This window comes from Corvus kubaryi, unplaced genomic scaffold, assembly GCF_017639235.1.
Source record: "Corvus kubaryi isolate FWS band 111438036 unplaced genomic scaffold, C.kubaryi_AGA036_p1.0 37357, whole genome shotgun sequence".
NCBI lineage: Eukaryota > Metazoa > Chordata > Aves > Passeriformes > Corvidae > Corvus > Corvus kubaryi.
Window position 1 is genome coordinate 7,857,761 of NW_024581117.1, and position 21,655 is coordinate 7,879,415.

Here is a 21,655-nt window from a genome sequence, read left to right on the forward strand (position 1 = left end):
AACACATACATGAAGCATATAAAAATCATTAATTTCATCTAAGTCCTTCAAATATATAATATGAACTGTCCACAAGTATTTTTTTTTGTCTCTATACAGAGTAGGGTTGCATTTCCAGCTAGTGTGAACAGACAACCAGGAGTAAAAGAGAATATACTGCCAGTATCTCTCAGCATCTCTTTATTTCCCTACCTTAATATTTAAGCATTATTGCCAATTAAGATAACTGCATGAGAACCCATCAAAAGCCTTCAGAAGTGCTTTGGCTTCCTACATCTAATTACAGATCACGGAATACTAATTTTGGTGCCAATCAATACGTGTGCAAGGATGCTTCAGTGACACTCACTGGGGGGCACAGAATATCAATGCCTCTGCCTCACATCCAGTGCTTCCTCATGCGTGTGGGCTCCCCCTCTCCTGGAAGGGAAAAAAATACTCCCAACAACAAACCACACTTCCAATCAGCAGTTTATAGGGTTCCAGGATTTATGTCTTAAAGTGCCAGTGCTACTGAATATCTGTTATGAATATATTCTGATTCTTATCCTAACAGCTATTTGGTTGTGGATTTTTTTTTTTTTTTTCATTTTCCCTGTATTCTTCCTCTCATGGGAAGTTGGGGTCCCACAGGAGTTTAGGATAAGGGACAAACCAGATTATCTTGCTGCATCTTGTGTCTTCATAATTTAGCATGTGTTTTATATGAGAATAGTTCCATTTCATCTTGTTTCATGGCAGGTGTGCTCATAACTGAACAAATAACCAGGGCTGTTCGGTATGAACACCATGAGTTTTGAACCATTTCATGAAAAGGCTTTTCCTCTCACTTTGTCAATACTGTCAAAGGTATTTTAATATCTTGAAGACCCACGAATTTTTATGGTGGCATAGTGCATGCATTAAATATGCAGAAAGCAGAGTATATAGTGACATTCCAACTTTCACGATTCCTGCTTTCCCCGATCAGCAATGGTTGTGTTCAGCAGTTTTAAGCTCTTGCTTTGGCAAGAGCAGCCCTCAAGTCCAAGAGCAGTTGCAACTAATGTTGTGTTCCCATGTTATGCTGCAACTCTTTCAAAGATTGCTGTTATTAGTGTTACAGCACCTAAAAGTGCAGGAGGTATTTTTTCAAACTTTCGAATGGTCAGAAGAATACTGTTTCCAATATATCCCCACACACAGAGTCAGCAAGTCTTGCAAAACCAGACTCTTGTCATGGGTCATTTAATTTGTCTGGAGGAAGGCTTTTTTTTTTCTTTTTTATTTCCAGCACTCTTAAAGGAGCTTCACTTCAGTCAGTGGCAGGCAAATATCTCCAAACAGTCTTCCCATTGTAAATATATTGGATTTGGATATTAAGGCTTTCCTTTGGTGAGAATTAAGCAAATGTTTTGTCTGCCAGAGTGCTACAGAGCACCCCATTGTGTCCCCTCTCCCAGACTATATATCTTTGCACAGCTGATGATGTCCATTTGTTATGAGGCAGCAGCTGCCTGCGTGGCCCTTCAATGAAACTGCTGTTCCAGGTAGAGGCAGCTGCTCTGCCACCAGGTATGGCCAGCAGAGAGGGGAGATGCTCCCCGGAAAGGTCACTGCTCTCATGGTATAGCTGGCTTCTGCCCAGTGCTAATGATTTTGTACCATTCCCTGAAAGATTCCAGTTGTCCTCTTTCAAACTAATTTAAAGAGAAGAGCGTCCTTGCTTTGCTGCTGGGGTGCTCTGTTGTTTTCTTGTGTTGGATGCCATGCTATTTTTCTTGATCATGTTTCTCAGACAATATGCTGCTGAGCTTCTGCAGTGTTACGAAAATGTTCCTGTTAGAGTGGAAGTGTAAAAACAAATTTTGGGGGAATGTAATGACTTCATCCTCTTAATATTTGTAACCATGGATATCTATATTATGATAAAAACTGTGTTTCAGCAAGGTTTCTTTTCAAATAGATGCAGAAAAATGATATCTCTTCATTTCTTTCCATGTCCTCCAAAAATGCCTGTATGTTGTATAATGTTACATTTCCTGTCTTAATTGGCATGTATTTTTATATAAATACACCAAATTGCCTTTTGAGAAATAAAATCATCTCACGCAAGGCCCTTCACACAACCCACCTGCAACAGCATTTTGTTGTCTCATGGAAAGAAAATAATATTTGTGCCATGTTTAGTCCTGAATTACTGACTTAACCTTTCATCCCCCACCCCGGCAGCTGTCACCCCATGTCTGGGGAATGCTCCTGCAAGCCAGGCTGGTCTGGGCTCTACTGCAACGAGACGTGTTCCCCAGGGTTCTACGGGGAGCAGTGTCAGCAGATCTGCAGCTGCCAGAACGGGGCTGACTGCGACAGCGTCACTGGGAAGTGCACCTGTGCCCCTGGATTTAAGGTAAAGAGGTCTCACAGTTTCACAGTTTCACAGCCCCACTGTGCCCAGTCATGCAACAAATTCTTCAAGGTGCCACCTCGTCCTTTCTCCACCATGCCAGGGTGTTTGGGTGTCACTGCTTGTGCTGTAAGACCCTGAAAAGGCAACATTTCTGATGGGTTCTCAGTGCTGAAATGAAGGCATTTTTACAAAGAGGAGTCAGTTGCTTTGTAAGATGTTGATAAGAAGGAGGGTGTGCTGTTGAGATGTAAGTAAAGGGAGTAATGATGGGTTTCAGTCATCAACTCCTCATGCTCCATCCACAGAAACTCCAGCCAGAAGCACTTCTTTTTATAGTTCAGGACAGATTATTCTGCAACTTTTACACACATTTGCTGTTACATGTGCTTTGGATGCTAATCCAACATTTTACAGTATGACTGTTCTTGTACTAGTAATAACTGAAAACCTCAGCCAAATTAGTTCTCAAAAATATTTTACATACCCACATTATTTTCCATTACACTGCTTTCTTACTGTGTTTTAGTTTCATAAAGAGCTGCTTTATTACTGTCCATTGAGCTAACCAGGACCTGAGCTCTCACAGCATTATAATACTTACTTAGAAAGGTTTCAGAATGTTTAAAAAGCAGGAAGGTGTCCCTCTCCCCTAAATTTGAGAGAACTTAGTGACAGCCTGGGACATGCATGGGCTCTATGTTTTCTGGCTTTTGCATCACTTGAGTCAGTTGTATTGTCTGAGCCTCCTCAGATGGTTTTTATGCTCTGTTTTTTTTATAATTCAGGGTGCTTCTTGTGGTACCCCTTGTCTCCCTGGAACATACGGAGTGAACTGTTCCTCCGTGTGCAGCTGCAAAAACGGGGCCACCTGCTCACCTGTGGATGGTTCTTGTGCCTGCAAAGCAGGTAAGTGTCTCCTCAGATTCATTTTATTTCTCTGTAACTGTAAAATGAAACTGGTTTTTTGAAGTAGAGAAGAGGAAACTTAATGAGAAGCAGCCACTTTATGATTCTGCTGCTCTGGGAGGCAAAAACAAGGAGAACATGTTCTCAGTGAAGCACTCTGCTCTGCCAGGAGGTGTGTGGGGTGTATCCTTTATCTGATGTCAGCATTCCTAATCAAAACCATATAGAACCCCAGAATGGTTTTGTTGGAAATTACATAACTTGCCTGATTTTTTTTTAAATTGTTGGTTTTCACTAACTTTTAATTAATTGTTTTTCATTATTCATAACCAGTATGTTAACTATAAGCAGTGTGTTGGTCTTGAAATACTTTTAGCCAGAATTCAGCAGTTTGTCATGAGCAGCTATTGTGGGAATGCAGCTTGGGGAAAGTTACTGAAACTTCAAGTTTTCCTTAGCTCACTTTGACATGCTTCAATGAACAAAGTGTGGGGGAGGAGAGAGAGAGAGATGTGTTCAAACTGAACACAAGAAGTGCAGAATTTATGGGCTACAAAGACATTTTGCAGAAACCAGAAGATGAAGAAGACAACAAGATAACAAAGATTCCACATATGTGTGTTGGAAAGCCACTACCTGGGGAAAAGATAACAAAAAGACTAAAAAATACAGACTAATTAGCCGGAGAAGTGAGAAATCAATTACCAGGGGAGGATAGAATTCTAATTAATGAAAGAGAATTACGTGATTTAGAACCAATGAATAATAATCTCTTCGTTTGCTGAAAAATTATAAATATGTGAAAAAGTTGTATGTCTGCATCTGTGTGGAGGCCAGAATTTTGCCAGCAATACACACAGACCCTGGCCAGGAAAGGAATAAAGTAATGCCTGACTTGCTGACACTAAAAAGACAGTGTTAAAGGAGTTTATTTATGCCAAGGATTTTGGAGGATTTGGTAACAGTTTGGGTTGGAAGAGACCTTAAATCCCATCCAGTGCCACCCTCTGCTATGGGCAGGGACACCTTCCACTGTCCCAGGCTGCTCCAAGCCCTGTCCAGCCTGGCCTTGGGCACTGCCAGGGATGCAGGGGCAGTCCCAGCTGCTCTGGGCACCCTGCACCAGGGCCTCCCCACCCTGCCAGGGAACAATTCCTTCCCAATATCCCATCTAAGTATCTCCTCTTTTAGTCTTAAACTATTCCCCCTGGTCCCATCACTGCTTCCCCTTGTAAAAAAGGCTCTCTCCAGCTATCTTAGGCCCTCTGATCCCCTTTGTGGATCCTCCTCTGGACTCATTTCAACAGATCCACACAATTTTCTGACAAAACCTTGCCTAACCTCGTTCCCAGTGTCCCTCAGCTGTGGTGCTGGGATTGCTGAGAAGGGAGGGAGAGGCTGCAGAATGCTCCCAAGCAAATCCCATGACCAGTCTACCGTGTAAACCCTTCCTGTCTAAAAAATGTTTTTTGTCAAAGCATGTGAACTGAGGAGAAGTGTTAGAGTTTCCTAGACAAAGAGCCACTAAATTTTTCAGGGACTGACAACTATTTAAATGAGTTGTGCAGCAAATATGGAACTTCTACTCTTTCCAGAGACAGTGGAGCTAATTAAGGTAGATACCGCAAATTAGCCAGATTGTGAGGAGAAAAATATTCCTTGAGCAATACAGAATCCTATTTTCCTGTGCACTGTGCAGTTTTAGTCATACTACAGTGAAAAAGGACAGCAAGAAATAAAATTAAACCTAGGTACTTGTCATGTAAACAAATGAAAATTATAAATCCTGGGAAGACAGTTGAGGGAAAGTGTCTCAATTTCCTGGCCAGTGTGGTACCACATTTTTTTCCTGGAATGACCCCTAAATTTGAAGTTATCAATGAAGCACGAGGCAGACGGATTTCTGTGCATGTGTTTTGCATAGCCTATTGATCAGGCTCAGTGCAGAATTATTTTTCCCTCCACTTACTGTAAACAAGGTACAAAATTAGAAAGTTGGCCTGTGTCACTGGTGGTGGTAACATATGACTGACTGCCTCACACTGTTCCTCTTGGATCCGATGGATGATCACATTTTAAAAAATCTATTCACATCCCAGTCTATCCAGTCTGCAAACCATTGCTGTCAGGCATCATCAGTGGTGAATGCTGCATTTTAGAGCCATTTTCCATTACATTTCTTTTTGTATTTGGAGAGAAGTACAGAAATCATCTAAAAGCTCTTCGGTGTTTCCTTGGAGAATCCAATTTACTCAATACTTCTATGGTTGTTTTTTTTGTTCTTTTTAGATAGCTGTTAAAACCATATTACAGGACTGTCTGTATTAAATGCTGGTGGAACAATTACGAAAGCAGCAGCTTGAGCCTAGGGATAATACTCCTGATTATTTTCAGTCTACACCTCAATACTCTCAGTGTAGTTAAGTGCTTCTCAGTGAAAAGTCAAGGTGTCTCTATTTCCATTTCAGATCTTCCATCAGTCTCTTTTGGATGTTGGCACCCATCTGCAGATGTGTGCTGTGCACAGATGTTACAAGGTGCCCTTGAACACCTTTGTTTCAACCTGGACAAGCCCTCAGCTGGAGCTGTTGATAAATCCTGTAGTGAATGTTACCCCAGTATTGCCCATCTTGGAGACATGCCCCAAGGCAGGCAGAAGGAAGCATCCTCTGAGAGAAATGGGGGAATATCTGATTAATTTCTGACTTTAATCCCTTTTTTTTTTGGCAGGTTGGCATGGTGTGGATTGCTCCATAAATTGCCCCAGTGGCACGTGGGGACTGGGCTGTAACCTGACCTGCCAATGCCTCAATGGAGGGGCTTGTAATGCTCTGGATGGGACCTGTACCTGTGCCCCGGGATGGAGGGGAGAGAAATGTGAACTCCCTTGCCAGGTAGTTCAAGAATTCCACCGAATTTTGAATTTTTGTAGGAGAATATTGGGCAGGGAGGGGTGTCTGTCATTCTTTGTCTTCATGGGAATGTGTCCCTTTGGAGCACACATAATGGGGTGCAGGGTCAGGGACAGGCACTAACAATTCTTCTAACAATTCTTCATCAAATGCTATCAAACTGCTACTGTTCAGATACTTTTAAGTTGTGAGAGAAAAATACAAAAAATACGCCCCAAATCAAATAATGCCATTTTAATTACCTTTTTCTAATGTCTGTGTTACAGTATGAATAAAGAATTTTCATTCTTTCTCCGTCAAAAGTGAGAACCTACTCTTAACCACCCATTTCCGTGTGAAGTCTTTGCTTTTCTACTGGGGCTTTGACTTCTACTCTCTCCCAGACTTTGGAAAATCAGAAATCATTGTGAAGACAACGGCAAGCTCTTTATCAGTTCTGTTCCACCTTGTAATCTGTAGCTTCAGGGAAATAAAATACATAAATTCAAATATGTAATTTCAAAAGTTCTTAAATTGTAAAATTCCAAGTGCATTTGTTTCATCGTGTAACTGTTCAGTTTCAATTCTATTTCATACACGAAAAAAAGAGATAAATATTTTATAAAAAATTGATTTTTTCCAGGGTCCGTTGTTTTCAGTGATGGGCTTCAATTTTTTGGGAAATTTTTAACAAAATTAATCAGTAAAATAAACTGCTCTCTGGTCTTCTTTTCCCTTCCCCTGTCATTTGTTAACTTCTGCAATATATTTGCAGAGCAGGTTGTTGGTTTGATACAACTGCAAAGGAATTACCTGAAGTGGGCACACACCCTGTAAATTCCCCTCTCATATCACATTTTAAGCCTCTTTCAGTTTGGACAAGCTCTGCTGAGCAATAACGTGATGGGAGTAGCTGAACTATAGCAGAAAACTGTAAATCACTGTTTTGAATGAAAATTTGTTCTGCTGAACTGCACTCAGAACACTCAGGAGTGATTTTTGGGGCTTTATTTTTGGTTTTAAGACAAAACACTTCGGTAGAGAGTAAAGTGGCAAAGAAGGTTGAATATATTCTGGAAAGCTGATGGCAGTTCCACCTGTGCAGTATTTCCAACAACACATCTCCATCAAAAGACTGATTTTTCTGTTTCCACAAGCAGCTTTGTTTATTCCTTAGTGCCCGAATCTGAAGGATGATGAGACCTCCCAAGCTCCATTAGCTCTTCCAAAACTGACATTTAAAAAAGACATGTATTGTTTCAGAGCAGTTGCGTCATTATCCCAAACTTAGTAAAATAATGCTGAATTATTATACAGTAACATAATTTCTGTATCAGATAATTCATCATGCCCATGCTCATTGTCTTCCTCTCACTCTCTCCATGTGCATCAATGTCCACAAGCATTTACCTATTTCAAATGCAAATTCTGCTTCAATTTCCAGAGCAGGGGAACAAACAGAAAACTAATTCAAATACGTCCAGTTGTCTGAAATGTTTTCTTGTCTGAGCAGAGACTTTATTTAAATCAACGTATTTCAATTTGTTTCAGTAACTTCAGAACATTATTATCACTGCTCAGATTGTTGTTCAAGATTTGAAGTACACTTTGGACTTCAGTCCAAGTACAGAGCAGCCTAAAAATACTGCCTTTCAGCAGCATATTTGAGGATTTCCTTTCATTCCAAATCAGATTATATGCAAAGGAAATGCTTAATCTTTTCTTTTTCTGTATGTAAAAGTGCATTGTTGATATGAGCAAAAGGCCCCTTACACTGAAGTAATGTAAGATTTTGTTCTACTTTAGACTTGAAAGACTGGCAGTTGAATAGCTAAATCCTGTGGCACTTGGTTGGAATATATGCATGAACATCAAAGAACAGCAGATTAATTTTCATATAGGTTTTATTCAGATTTTTAATGCGACTGACACCAATTTTTAGCCTTGAATGTAAATGATTGGGGTTTAAACCTGACATGTTTTTTTCCTGTTTTTCCTTTGCTGTGGGTAACCCTGAAGTATTACTGTAAATTATACTGGCTTTTTTTCCATGCCTTTTTTTTTTTTTTTTAATTTGGTTTTGATACTTTTTATTCAAGTTGACGGTTGTACTTTGCCTTGTTTGGAGACTGCAGTTATAAAGAATCTGCTCTTCTCAGTTTTCTTAGGTTGATTTTTTTGTGAAATTATCCACAAATCTGTGTGCCAGCTTCTGTGGAAGAAGCAGGAAAAGCATCCATGCTTTGCACAGCTGAATACACCAACAGAAGTGTTTCAGCTTGTAACTTCAATCTCTCTTGTTGGTTCAAAAAATATTGCATAGGTAAAAATAAAAGTTTTGTTCTGTACACTGCTCCACAGACAAAGATTATCTCCTTCTGATGGAGCATAGAGCATACACTGTAGTGCAGAGAGAAATGTTTTTAATCAAAAGAGAAATGTTTCTAATCAAAAGAAAGTGATAGTTTGCATTATTTATGCAGTGAACCTCACACTGAAGATATCTTGTAATTTAATGGTTTTCACTCGTTTCCTTAAAAATTATGCCTCTGTGTGGTACCCTTTTTGACCCATAAGCAGAGATCTCAGGGTTTGATGCAGAAAGGAGAGTTAATTGCTTTAGTCTGGGATTTTTCAAGAGAGTATAATTCATTCTTTATCTTCCCCTCTTTAATGAAAGAACGAAAGCGTGGGATGCTGACATGTTCCAAACGCCCAAAGTATTTTACATTAAGATCAGCCTAAAGATTCAGGAGAGATCTGTGGTTGCATTTTGAGGCAGGGCTGACCATAACTTGCTCTCCTCTAACTCCCAGCTGTCATCATCTCTTGTTTTTTGTTGCCACAGGATGGTACCTACGGCATGGACTGTGCCGAGCGCTGTGACTGCAGCCACGCTGATGGGTGCCACCCCACCACGGGCTACTGCCGCTGCCTCCCGGGATGGTCAGGTACAGGAGACATCCTTGGGAAACACAAACAGAATTTCCCACCTAGTGGCACTTGGTTTTGTGGGTAAAGGAAGAGTTTGTGAGGCTGGGAAGGGAAAATGGGCTGGTTCTGTGGCAGCCATGTCCCTCCTGTGACTCACGGGTGGGGAAGCTTGGTCCAGTGTGGGATCTGCAGAAGACTGGGAAACTTTAAAGCTTGGGCACCTCCACAACATAATTCCTTACAAAAGTGGTGATCAACTGTAAATATCCAAGGTTGTTCTGGCAGCTTTGGAGTAAAGCATGACATCCAGGAACTCAGGAGGCTTTGTTCAGGCAGCCACAAAGAGGATGAACCTTGCAGAAACTGTGCTGCCGTTTCAGAGTCTCAGCCTTTTTAAAGTTTCTCTGCACATATTTTGTCCTGTATGAAAACTTCCTCAATTCTTTTTTTTTCTTTTTACATTGTGATTTGAAGAACTATATCTGTCTAATCATTCACCAAAATTTGTGTTTGGCACTGTTGTTGCACCTTCTTGTTGGTGGAGAGCAAGATTTTTTGAGAACATGATGAAGCCATACAGAAGGGCAGCCATCATGAAATATTCCCTGTATCTCTAGGAGGGAGTTTTAATTCGTGCAAGGACTTCTAAGCTTTAAAGTTGGAAGAGCTCTTTGATCTTCAGTAAAGTTTAATTGACACTGTAAGTTTGTCCTTCTTGGAGTGTTCCAGACTTGCTGCCTCACTGTGATGCTGCAGTGTTGCAAGGGTCTCACATCACCTGTCTGTGTGGGCTCGTTCGATTTAATAACGAGGAGTCAGCATGAAAAACAAACCTTAAATGAGCAAAGCATGTTTGTGCTCTGAAAAGCAGTGATTTGGGTTTTATTTGTGATTTCAGATATATTCCACTCTTCTCTAAACAAATGTTTTTCCTAATTGACCTGTAGGTTCATGATAGAATTGTTTTCTTTTTTCTACGGTGCTTTTAGACAAAGTAGGTGGAGGTGAGCTTATGATTTCCTCACAGATAGATACAGTCTTAGTATTGTTTTTTTCCCAAGCCTTTATTTTTGTATGCTCTTTCTTCCTGGCTCTGTGGATGGATTGCAAGCATCTTGTTTGAAGTACATAATACTCTGTGTCTACAATTCAGTTTGATTAGTTGTAGCTGATTACAGCTTACCTGCTGTTTTTTCTACTTTCTGTTCAGATGAACATGACTTTTGTGATTATTGGGGGTAGGAAGTGGAAATCTCTGGGGGATACAGATACACAGGCAGGAAGAGCTCCTGCTTTGCTTGGGGAGACTAAACCTACCTATTATTTACTCACTTTTTCTGTATATTAGCTCTTTGAGATGGCCTGTCTCACCATTCCCTCTCAGTGTGAGTGAGAGAGGCTTCCAGAGCCAGCACTCACCTAACCAAGACAGGATTTTTTTGGTTCAATTCTCTTCCCACAAGCTGCAGTGTGACTTGCCATCAGCCACTCAAGTGCCTCAGGAGTGCAAAAAATAGTAGTAGTTATTTGGGTGAACTATGAAAAAATATCATTAGCCTTATGCCATCTATTTGCTGTCTTTCCTGACACTACTTTGTGTTAATTTTGTTATGATATTAATGTCCTTACTTTCAGGTACTTTCAAGTAATTGTGTGTGTGTTTGGACACATTTCCACAAACTTATATTTGAATCTGCCCAAAATGTTATCTCATAAATTGCTAAATGTATTAATCAAAGAATACCCACCATAAAAACATGTGAACAGTTGCTGATCCTGGGCAGCCACAGTGCAGGTAGGTAGAGCTGTTCACAAGTCCCAAATGCATAGCTTGAAGTACATCCTGTGAGTCTTCTAAAATTCAGACAGATGGTCAGGATCAAAGGTGTGTTAATCAATGGATCCAGGTTAAAACACACAGTATTGAGAGGCCAGATTAAGAATCTAGCAGCTTTTTATATATAAAACTTACCTGGCCAGCATAATGTAATTAACCCAGGATGTGACTGACAGAGGCTTCAAGTGCAACACAAACCTTGACTGTGCTTGGATTCAGGTATAGGAAAGGATAATATAGTAATAGTACACATAATACAATATATAATATATATAATATACATAATATATATAATATATATTATATATGTAATATATAATATATTAATATAACATAATAAAGACATAATAATTCTGTCTAGTGAAATCTTACTTTGCCTTCATACTTAGAAAGCAAAAAGACTTCACAAGAAAGAGACTTAAGGCCTAAATATTGATAAAATGGAGCCCCCATCCCTGGATGATGTCATCAGAACAGCATGTGTGTGACAGACTAGTTTTGACATGTTGGTGATGTCTAGACACACTTTACAACATCCACAGCATAGCTCATTTCATACTCAGTGTCTGGAAAAATCCTCCTCCCACACTTCGCATGTCAGAGCAATACCCACGAGGAATTCGGGCTTTGTGCAGATGCTTATATTTGGAATGATTAAAAAAAGGAGGGAATACTTCAGGAAAGGGCTCTCAAATAGCTGTGCTGTAATGCTGCATTGCAGGAATAGCAGTAGATTGTAGGATTAAGGAGGGAGGTTGTGCATAGATTTGTGTGGAGAAGCAGATGGAGGATGTGTGGTGAACACAGGAGCTTCTAAAGTGAAAGAAATTACGTAAGAGTGGCTTAGACTGGGGTTTTTTTGGTTGGATTTGTGAAAGTAACCATCAGACATACTAGTTTTGGGTGGGTAGTGTTACCTACCTAGTTAAAAAAAGAGAAGGAAAAACAGATTTTGGATTAGTCTAATGCTTATCTAACCCAAATGAAGGATTTAGTTGTTTAAAACCACTGGGAAGGTAGTGTTAAAAAATAAATACATTTGAGGAAGCTTAAAAATGTGAACTTGGGAGTATTTTTTCTTTTTAAGATGATGCCAAGGTGAACTTCCCAAAATGTTTTGATGCCATCAAAATTACGCAGAGTTTCCAAAACCATATTTTAAATGCAGCATTTTCCTCAGCCCTGCAAACAGAACAGTTATCTACACTTCCCCCAGGGAATTTCGTCAGAGGGAGTAGTTTATGTAACTTTTCAGAAGCAAATGAAGGAGTGACAGGGTTGTCCCATAAGGCTGGGGAGCAGGAAACGCTGCATAGGAGGGTGGGTCAGTGACCTCAGGGTGTGAGGGAGCTCTGAGCTGCTGACGTGGGCATGAGGGCTTGGCCTCAGCCTGCAGACAGAGCTGCAGCTCCCCATTGGTTCAACAATCAGATGCTGGAAGGTTTAGTCTTTTTAAGTAGTGTTCAGTTTGTTATAGAGTGCGCCCAGTGTATTCTCTTTCCCTTCTTAGGTTCTGCTTAGGAACAAAAGCTCAGTTTTTGACTGTTGTGTTAAAAACCTTGAGAAATAATTAAACTTGGCTTTCATTAGAGCTCTGTTTTTATTTAGGGTTGCTGGTTTTCATTTGGGTTCTGTTTTATTGTAAACAAAAGTGACTTAATTTATAGGACCCCTGTTAGAAACCCCACCCTCTTTTGTAGCTTACATCATGTTTTCCCTCTGCAGCAGCTTAATTCTGCTTAGGGAAGCAAAAGTTAAGGGTGATGTTTTTTTCCTGGCAGTCTGACCATTCCGTCACGTTCCAGGAGCCACATGACAGGATGGCACAAATGAGAAACATCCGCCCACACAGAGGATGATGTCTGCCCCAAGCTCTCATCCCTTGACATTTTCACTGTATCTTATAAATAACTTCTTTTTCATTTGGAGGGAAAATTCATTTCTCAATAGCTAGAAAGTGGAAAAGAGTGAGAACTATTAAAATAGAAAGCAGAAGAAACACACAGAAAATATACTGTCCCAATGGGTAATGATAGTTCTCCTATTAAATTATACCAAAACTTCAGGTCAACTTCCATTAAAAAGGTACATCTAACACTTTTCTCAACAAGCAAACAGCAAGCACCACGACAGTTTCATCCCTTAATCTTCTCTGTTCTGCAAGCAGCTGTCAAAATAAATTCTTCCCAAATTGCCTGCAAGATTAGAGAATTCCTATTCTTGCAAACTGAGGTTTCGCATTAAAGCATTAATCAATTAATTAAAGTAATATGATTAATTAATTAAAATGGCACCATTTTTTTTCCTCCAGACAGTTTGTTTATTAGTGTAATTGCAGTGATGTGGGTGTTCCTAATCACACCTCTCTGCTCTGCTTTCACTGGTGCAGCTCTGCCCTACCTTTGCATTTGCAAGGAGATGTCATGTCAGGGTGGCGTGACATTTGTTACTTTCAAAATCGATTTAAAGGCTATGTGATGCCAGGGATTATGGAATACCACCAGTCTGCTATCTGTACCAAAACAAAGGCATTGGTTTGTGGAAAAGACAGATGCAGTAATACCAGCCCGCACTTCACCAGTGGGCGTAGCATTCACCCACAGGCTGCAGCAGGACGGGTGTCGGTGACTTTTTCTGTGCTGGACACCTGCTGGCATTACTCAGCTCACCCATCACCAGATGTGTTGTTTCTGTGTCCTTCCATGTGCCTCTGACAGTGTTTCTGAGAGGCACATTTGTTGCTGGATTAGAAGGGGGAGGTCTGCCATCTGACACCCACCCCGCTGATGCGAACAGCCAGGTGCGCTGGGAGGCTGCAGCTCTGCCTCGACCCTCAGCTTTCCATGAGTATGCATTTTTTACCCTCCTACAAAAGAAAAAAACCCCAGAATTAGAAGAGTTCTGTTGTGGGTCTTCCTCACGTTTAGAGCAAAAAATCAGCTGCTGCCAGTGCACCCAAGCCAAGATTCTCTTGAAAGAATGTGGTTTACCCTTCCCCATGACTAGTTTCCCCTGGGCTCCTGAAGGATGAGGCCCCATTGGGACAAATACTCACTGCTGCAAAATGGAAGTGATAATCTGAGAACTCTCTTATGATAAATGACAAATTTACTTTTCAAACTTAGGGAGAGGAATTCTCCAATAAGAGGTTTGGCCCCAGCCCACATCTAGATTTTGCTGTGTCTGTATCTCTGTTGATCTTCACATGGAAGAAATACCACTCTTTTATTAAAAAATAGCTTTAAATCAGTGATTAGGTGTATCTGTTTTCTACCTATGGAGAAGTTAAAAAAGAGAGAAGTGTTACTTATTTCCTGGTGGCTATCTAGAGACTGAGAGATGAAAAGAAGAGCACCTCTGGAGTGGATAACAGTATGTAGTGAGAGTATGGCCTTCAGAAAGATACCAGAAATGTCTCACAAGGGATTCTTCCACTAAAATTTGCAGATAAGGATGTTTGCCTTCAAACTCAGATGTTCTTGTTGACAGTCTTTTGTATCTGGCTTCCTACCAAAACATGCAGCCACAGACTCTCCTGCCGCTGCAGTGAAGCAGCTGAAATCTGAACTTCTAGAGAAAAATCTCTGATCCTCTCATTAGCTCCTCAATTTGGGACACTTTAATTAATTCCTCTGGGTCCCCTCAGCTGTGGAGCAAGGTACCTCCCTCCCTCAAAGACAAGTTGCTTCTAAATAGGACCTGTGACATTTTTCACCACTTCCCTTTCTTCGGGCTGCCCATCCATTATTTGACAGAGAAATTAGGAAAGTAATTCTCATAATCAGAAGTTACAGCTGCCTTGAATAGAAGTGTTAGTTTCTCTCAAATATGAAGGGCGAGCTCTTGGACCATAATGGGAAAGCATCATTAGCTTTAATGACACTCAAGATTTCCCCAGCCTTTGAAGGTCTTGTTCCTTCTTTAGTTTGGGCTAATATATGTCCAATTTTGCACTGACACCTGGGAAGTACACCAGTATATAAACAGGTTTTAATGCTGAGGGGCTACACTGTAAAGTTCCATATGTGTTAGCGTAAATTGCACAGCAAATACACCTTCTTTACAGAAAAAAAAAATTCTTCTTAAAGTTTGGATAACCTTTTATCAGACTAATGGAAACATAATAATCTGGAAAACAACACTTATTCCAATAGCAAATTTGCTGGGGAAGAGAGTAAGAAATAATTGGCAATTTTTTTTTTCCCTTCAAGTGCAAAACAAATCAGCTCTTTGTTGATGTGACTTGGATGCATCACTGAGCCTCAACTTAAAAATATAGCATGGGGAGTGTGTAAATACTCTGCTAGCATGGGCAGAAGCAGTGGTGTCCCTAAAGAATTCCTTACTTCATTCATGCAGTTACGAATGCTGGGGGAATGCTGATTTGGATGTGAGGCCCCCAGCATAAAGCACTGGGCATTAAATGCACGAGCATTTCTTCAGAGCAGCTTAGCTGAAGTTTATCATGACCATTCAGCTATTGCCTAGCAACTTGTGAAGGCCATCAAAGAGCTCTTTGTCCATAGCTCTGGCAAAAACATTTTCTTGCAGATATCCTTATCAGTATAAGAACCAACATGAAAACGTAATAAAAACAATTTTATTGTGTAAGAGATTAATACTTGCGTGAAACGGTGGCAATCATAAAGCAGTTGGTAACGTTGTAAAAGCTGAGTCTAATCTTTCTTTGCAAGTTCTGTAAAAATACTTTTTTGCTGAACAATTTCTGGCTTTTCTATCAAAGCATAGCTTTCTTTGCTGAAATTTCATAAAAAGCATCACTCTGGAAAATAATTTTAATTCTTTTTTTTAAATCCCTTTATTATTTCTAACCTGTTCTTCCTCAAAAATACACGTTTGGTTTTTACAGCTGTAAGATACGAAACTCAACTTGGTATTTTTAAGTGCCCTGTGAACTTACCTAAATAACATAAATAAATAGTGAGTGACTCTGAAAACTGTTTTAATAGAGATGCAGTAAATCACTAAATGATTTCTGCCTTGCTACATTTGTTCTTGACACTCAAAGGAGTGAAACTCATTCTCCTTATGATCAAGAGTGAATATAATAAAATTATAGTGAAACAGAATCGTATTCAGCACTCTTGCAGTATGTTATGTTGTCATCATTATTACTCTGTGGTATTTAGTGTACACTGTTTATTTATTAAGTAGAGTGATGCCACTCTTCACTTCCTCATAAGGGTTGAAAGTGGGAGATAAAAGGCAGGTTTTCCCAGTTTCCTTAAGGGATGATTTTCCCTGATGTGTACTGAAGGAGCCTTTTTTCCCCTTCTTTTCATTTTTAGTGGTAGTTGTTGGCTGTTTTAAGCCCCGTGGCTCTGTGCAGCATGGGACCCATTGTCTTCCCCATCCCAGTGTGCCCGCATCACCCTGGGACACTCTGCTGTCATAAAGCATCCTCTGTGCACAGATCAAGGCAGTATAATTGAGCCTGGTGTTATTGTATGTCACTGGTCTACATAATCTCAGATAATGCACTTTGCTAGCTCTTGGCAACCACTGGCTTGTTAATAGTGACCATTATACGAGCACCGCTGACACCCATTGAGGCTGTGAAAAATGTCTTTTCTCCAGCAGGGTGCACCGAGTGCAGCTATGTGAGATATGGCAGATCACCCTCACGTGGACACAGCTCTGAGATGCTCTGCCTGTGCTTTCACAGAGACCCAAATTCTCAAGTTTGGGAACACCAGGCAGAGCAGCAGCTGGAAGAAGTGGTCTTGTTTATGGGAAAAAAATAAAAATTAAATGCAGTGATGTCATACTGCTCATGTGCACCAGCAACTCTCAAAATCAAACCTCTCTCTTTAATCCATGGATCCATAAATGAGTTAATGAAAAGGTTGAACTGGGCTACTGAGAAACAAGTCAGCACTCCCTCTCCAATGTAGATGGAGACAGGAGAATGACATTGTCTAGGCAGGCAAAAAGTGAAAAAGGAGTGATGTAAGCAGCCTTTCATTTTGATAGTAGGATTGCTTTAGGTCAGTGCTAATGATTATTGTGCAATCAGGGCTTTTAGGTGGCCTGTGTACCATCTGTCAGTATCTGGATTTTTAAAGTCAAGTGTTTTTCTGTCTTGCTGGCACAGGTTGGGGCAATCTGTTCAAACACATATTTGATTCTTCAGAATGTTGATTGTCCTGCAGAGAAAAACAGTTCAACAGCGTGGAGTTCCACCTTTCCTCTAATTAGAGAATTGGTCTTTAGATATGGGCAGCTCTGCAAGGGGCACATGCTGGGGGCGTTGAGGAGTCACCTCTGAGTCTGACCTATCAGCACACCATGTAATTATTCTTCAGGATTTTTACAAGCAGTAGGTTTTGCTGTTCAAAGTTAAAAGATTTTTGTTTTTTCCTTGTCACATGTAAAACTGTTTTGCTTTTTTTAGGACTCTGGCAGCCAGTGAACCTGTGGCATATTTTGCTGGAAATACTTACAAAGCGAGACATGCTTGTGGTTGGATCCAGGCCACTTTTCCCTTAGTGGAGGGTTCATTCAGTAGAGGCATTACAATAAAACTTGATTGTTAATGCAAAGTGCTGCAGACACAATACGGTCTGAGTTCCACGGTGGTGCCTGCTGGCATTTAACATGCACAGTGCTTCTTAAAAAGCAGGAAAATTATATTTAATGTTGCTGCACTGAGAAAAAAAATTACAGTCAAACAAACAAAAGAACCCATCAAACAAACTATGATTGGATGATTGCAATGGGTAGTTTGTATTGTGATATGTGTAGAGATTCAGGTTGTGGCCATTTTACAATCAATTTTATACCAAAGCAGGTTAAACAAAGCACTGGCTGACCAGCATCCTTAACACTGTGGCAGCTAAGCATTTTGGAATGCTCACATGGTGTGTTTGGGAACCCTTTGTGTGCACTACATTTTTCTGCCCGGTACGATGCTGAGCAGTAATCAGCTCACCACTAATTAGAAATCATCCAGTGTCCCGCACCCCATTATTACACAAAAATTATGTCAGACACAAAGAATTCTCAGAAGGAAAAGTTCCTGCAATACCTTTTGTTGTGCATTTCCCAAACGTAAAATCTGAAACCAAAAATCTTTTGCTGTTTTGAAGCAGCCACTGTGGAAGAAGCAAAAGCCATTTATGTACATCTCATCAATATGAGGAATATGAGGGAAATCCACTCTTCTGAGGGAAGGCAGGAACAGAGATGCAAGTTCATCTTGTACTTTCCTGATGTTAGTGATGTTTTGATAAACAGGTTGTGTGAGCTGTGTTTTAAAGATCAGTGCTGTGAGAAGCAAAAGTTTTAACCTAACTGTGCATAAGAGCTCTTCAGAGATGTTTTGTTTGTGGTTGCAGGTATTCACTGTGACAGTGTCTGTGCTGAGGGACAGTGGGGTCCAAATTGCTCCTTGCCTTGTTATTGCAAAAATGGAGCATCCTGCTCTCCAGATGATGGGATCTGTGAGTGTGCACCAGGATACAGAGGCACCACTTGCCAGAGAAGTAAGGACAACATAAATGCTTTAAAAACCTCTGTTTCTCCCTCTGTTGCTTGGCATACAGATCACATACAACATCATAATGCCTTGCTTACTGTAGTGTGAAAGACTAGGAAACCCTCCTTGACTGGACATTTTGTCAAAATACATGAATATACAGAAAAAAAAAAAGTGTTATCTGTAATGAACAAGTGTTTTTATCTACTAGTGCTCTTCTTGTTATGGTACAGCTTTCCTTTTATTCATTGTCTGTCCTGTGGCATTGTTATGGACATGACTTCCCAAGAAATATCGTAGGGGATTCCATTCTAAAGCATTTCCAAACATGACTGATGATGTCAGGTTTGTAATACAGGTAAATAAAACACACATGAGTTTCAGAAACCAAAAGCCTTCCCATTGAGTCTGGTAGGAATCATCAGCTTAGTTAATATTTGAGTTTATAACACTTACTTTGTAAGAACAGTCGGTAGGATCAGGCCTCCTAGTAAGTAGAGGATATCAAATGTACCCTTGGTTCCTTTTGGAAAACTTGCCTGTGTAAAATTCAGATTGCAGGAAGAGAGATACAGATGAACTAAGGAAAATCATGCCAGAACCAGGGAGGGAAACAGTAAGTCTGCCCTCCCAAGCTTTGTCACAGTTTTCCAGTAGTCCAGCTGTCTTCAGTTTGAATCAGTGAAGCTGTGAGGGAAAGGTGTTCAGGGAAGAGAAATGTGAGTTTTCTGGAACTGAAGGGCAGCCCAGCTTCCAGAGCAGGTCTCCCAGAAACAGGTTCCAGGAGCAGGTGGGTTAAGGACAAGCAAAGATGCTCCTGGGTCTTCCAAAAGAGGCTTAAAATACAGGAGATGACCTGAAATGGTCACTGAGAGGGAGAAGGAGAACCAGAGGAAGATGAAGTTGTATCAGTCCAGGAATGGCGAAATTTCAAGCTGAAGGTTGTGACATGGCACTGCTAAATCCCACATTAGTGTTGCATTAGTATTCCTTGAGCATTTCTGACTGTGAGCAGTAATTGTTCTCACTATCTAATCTCCAAGAGCCCTGCAGTCAATCAGTGAATCCAAAGTGTAACACTGGCATAAAAACGTTCCCTTGTGTTTTGGACCTGTGCCTGTAACCTGGACAGGAGGCTCCAGTCCAGTGCCCCTCGGAGGCACGGTCTGCAGGCTGGGAAGACAAAGGTCATACGAATAATTTGGATCCTGGTCAGAAAGTGCCTTTTCAGTAAACAGGAAGATCTTTTGGCACTGTTTCACCTGGGGAGGTTAATCTCTCTGGAGAGATCCTGGCCATATAACTTGGTATCAAGTGTGTAATTAAAAGACTGATTATTGAATTAAAGTAAAATATTGAAAAGATTCCAAGGTGGTTTGGTAGTGCTGATTGCAGCTGTTCAGGTATTTCTCTTGATCTATTACATAATATTCTAATTTATCAGGAAATAAATGCCAAAAGGGATTAGATCAACAAAGGAGAAGCAGCCTTTTATTCCCCCCTTTTTTTTCTTTTTCATTTTGAGGAACTCATGCTTTTAGCAACACAATTAACGGGACAACTCTGTATTTCTGGTCTCAGGCTCTCTGAAAGTTAGGGTGACTCTGGACCATGTAAAAGAAAGGTTGATTGGAAAACAGGTGTGCTTTTTATCCAGTGAAGTTATGGCTATTTGAATTCCAAGTTAGGAAACACATCAGGAATCAAGGTCTATGATGACCATACTCATCTAGAGATAAAACTATCCTCTCTGTTACTTCACATGTGCTTCAAAAGACGTCCTTGTTTAGCCAAAAAAAGTATGTATGCATTCCAAACATTATCCAAGTTCAGGGTGGCTTGACATGTAGTGGAATGTCAACAAAGTCATGATGAACCAGAACACACCAAATCCTTGAGGAGAAGGAGCAGATCTTGTTTTGGGAGTCTAAATCACTGAGCTGCACAAACAATGACCACCACTGGGGTTGGAAAGCAGAGCCAGTTCCAAGCCAGGAGCAAGTGTCCTGCAGGGTGGCTGCTGGCAGGCAGCAGTGACACTTTGTCCCCTCTGGTTCCAGTCTGCTCACCGGGGTTTTACGGACACCGCTGCAGCCAGACCTGCCCGCAGTGCGTGCACAGCAGTGGCCCCTGCCACCACATCACTGGCCTGTGTGACTGCCTGCCTGGATTCACAGGAGCCCTCTGCAATGAAGGTACAGCTGGCCATAAATGCTCCGTGGGATGTACACACCAAGGGCTGGAATGATTTTCATTCTGTCACTTGGGAGCTGTAAAACCAAAGATACTTTTTGTTATGCAATGTTCAGTTTATAAATCAGGAATCTTAAGCTGCTTCATCCTTCAGGATGAAGCCCTCTGTACTCTGAATTGCATTATTTGTGTAGTGACTGTGGATATTGTGCTCACCATAATTTATAACACCTCACTTTAACCTTATGCTAAGCAATACCTCTTGATCCAAATATTGGTTGTTTTCTCCTGAAATGAAGAAAGTAAGGTCTTGTTCTGATCACTAAGGAGTTCTAATTTTGCCAATGCCTTCTCAGTGTGTCCCAGTGGCAGATTTGGGAAGAACTGCGCTGGAATATGCACCTGCACCAATAATGGGACTTGCAATCCTATTGATAGATCCTGCCAGTGCTACCCTGGATGGATTGGTAGTGACTGCTCTCAGCGTAAGTACCAGCTTTTTATTTCCCTTTAATTTTAGAACAAATAATCAGGGTCCTGTTATTTAAATTACCATTTTTATGGTAATTTATGGTATATTAAATTTTATGGTTTCTTTGGTAAAGAAACACTCTCTTAAGTCAGAAATTAGGACTTCATGGTAAATAATGGGGAGATCCTAAACTTCTCTGTCCAGGCCAAGAACAAAGGTGAGATTTTCTTGGACACAGCTTGGACACAGCTTGGTGCTCTGGCTGCACAACCATCCTTGTTCTCACTAAGCATTTGAACATTTTGTTAAGAAATTTGTCACTATACCTTTTTTTTAAGTGCTTGTAACTCTGTAATGGATTCTCTTTCTTCCTTTTATAAATGTTTTCACATTTATAGACATTTTTTATGTCATTCTGCCTCACTCAGTGAGTATTGTCTTGGTGCTCTAAACTCAGTGGACTCTTCATTACTGACTTAAAAAGAAGAAGCGAAGGCCCTAATTTTCTTGCTTTTTGTAAAGTTATTTTATTAAATAG

At 40.5% G+C, this 21,655-nt stretch overlaps 1 protein-coding gene across 2 annotated transcripts in view; it reads left to right on the top strand.

The window, feature by feature from the left end:
- MEGF10 (multiple EGF like domains 10) overlaps nucleotides 1–21,655 on the top strand; it is an 85,817-nt gene that overhangs the window by 48,050 nt on the left and 16,112 nt on the right. For both annotated transcript variants that reach the window (XM_042033573.1, XM_042033574.1), the window contains 7 exons: nucleotides 2,212–2,386; nucleotides 3,172–3,292; nucleotides 6,023–6,186; nucleotides 9,032–9,134; nucleotides 18,313–18,459; nucleotides 20,513–20,647; nucleotides 21,002–21,130. In XM_042033573.1, the coding sequence (XP_041889507.1) occupies nucleotides 2,212–2,386; nucleotides 3,172–3,292; nucleotides 6,023–6,186; nucleotides 9,032–9,134; nucleotides 18,313–18,459; nucleotides 20,513–20,647; nucleotides 21,002–21,130 (974 nt within the window). The remainder of the gene's footprint in view (nucleotides 1–2,211; nucleotides 2,387–3,171; nucleotides 3,293–6,022; nucleotides 6,187–9,031; nucleotides 9,135–18,312; nucleotides 18,460–20,512; nucleotides 20,648–21,001; nucleotides 21,131–21,655) is intronic.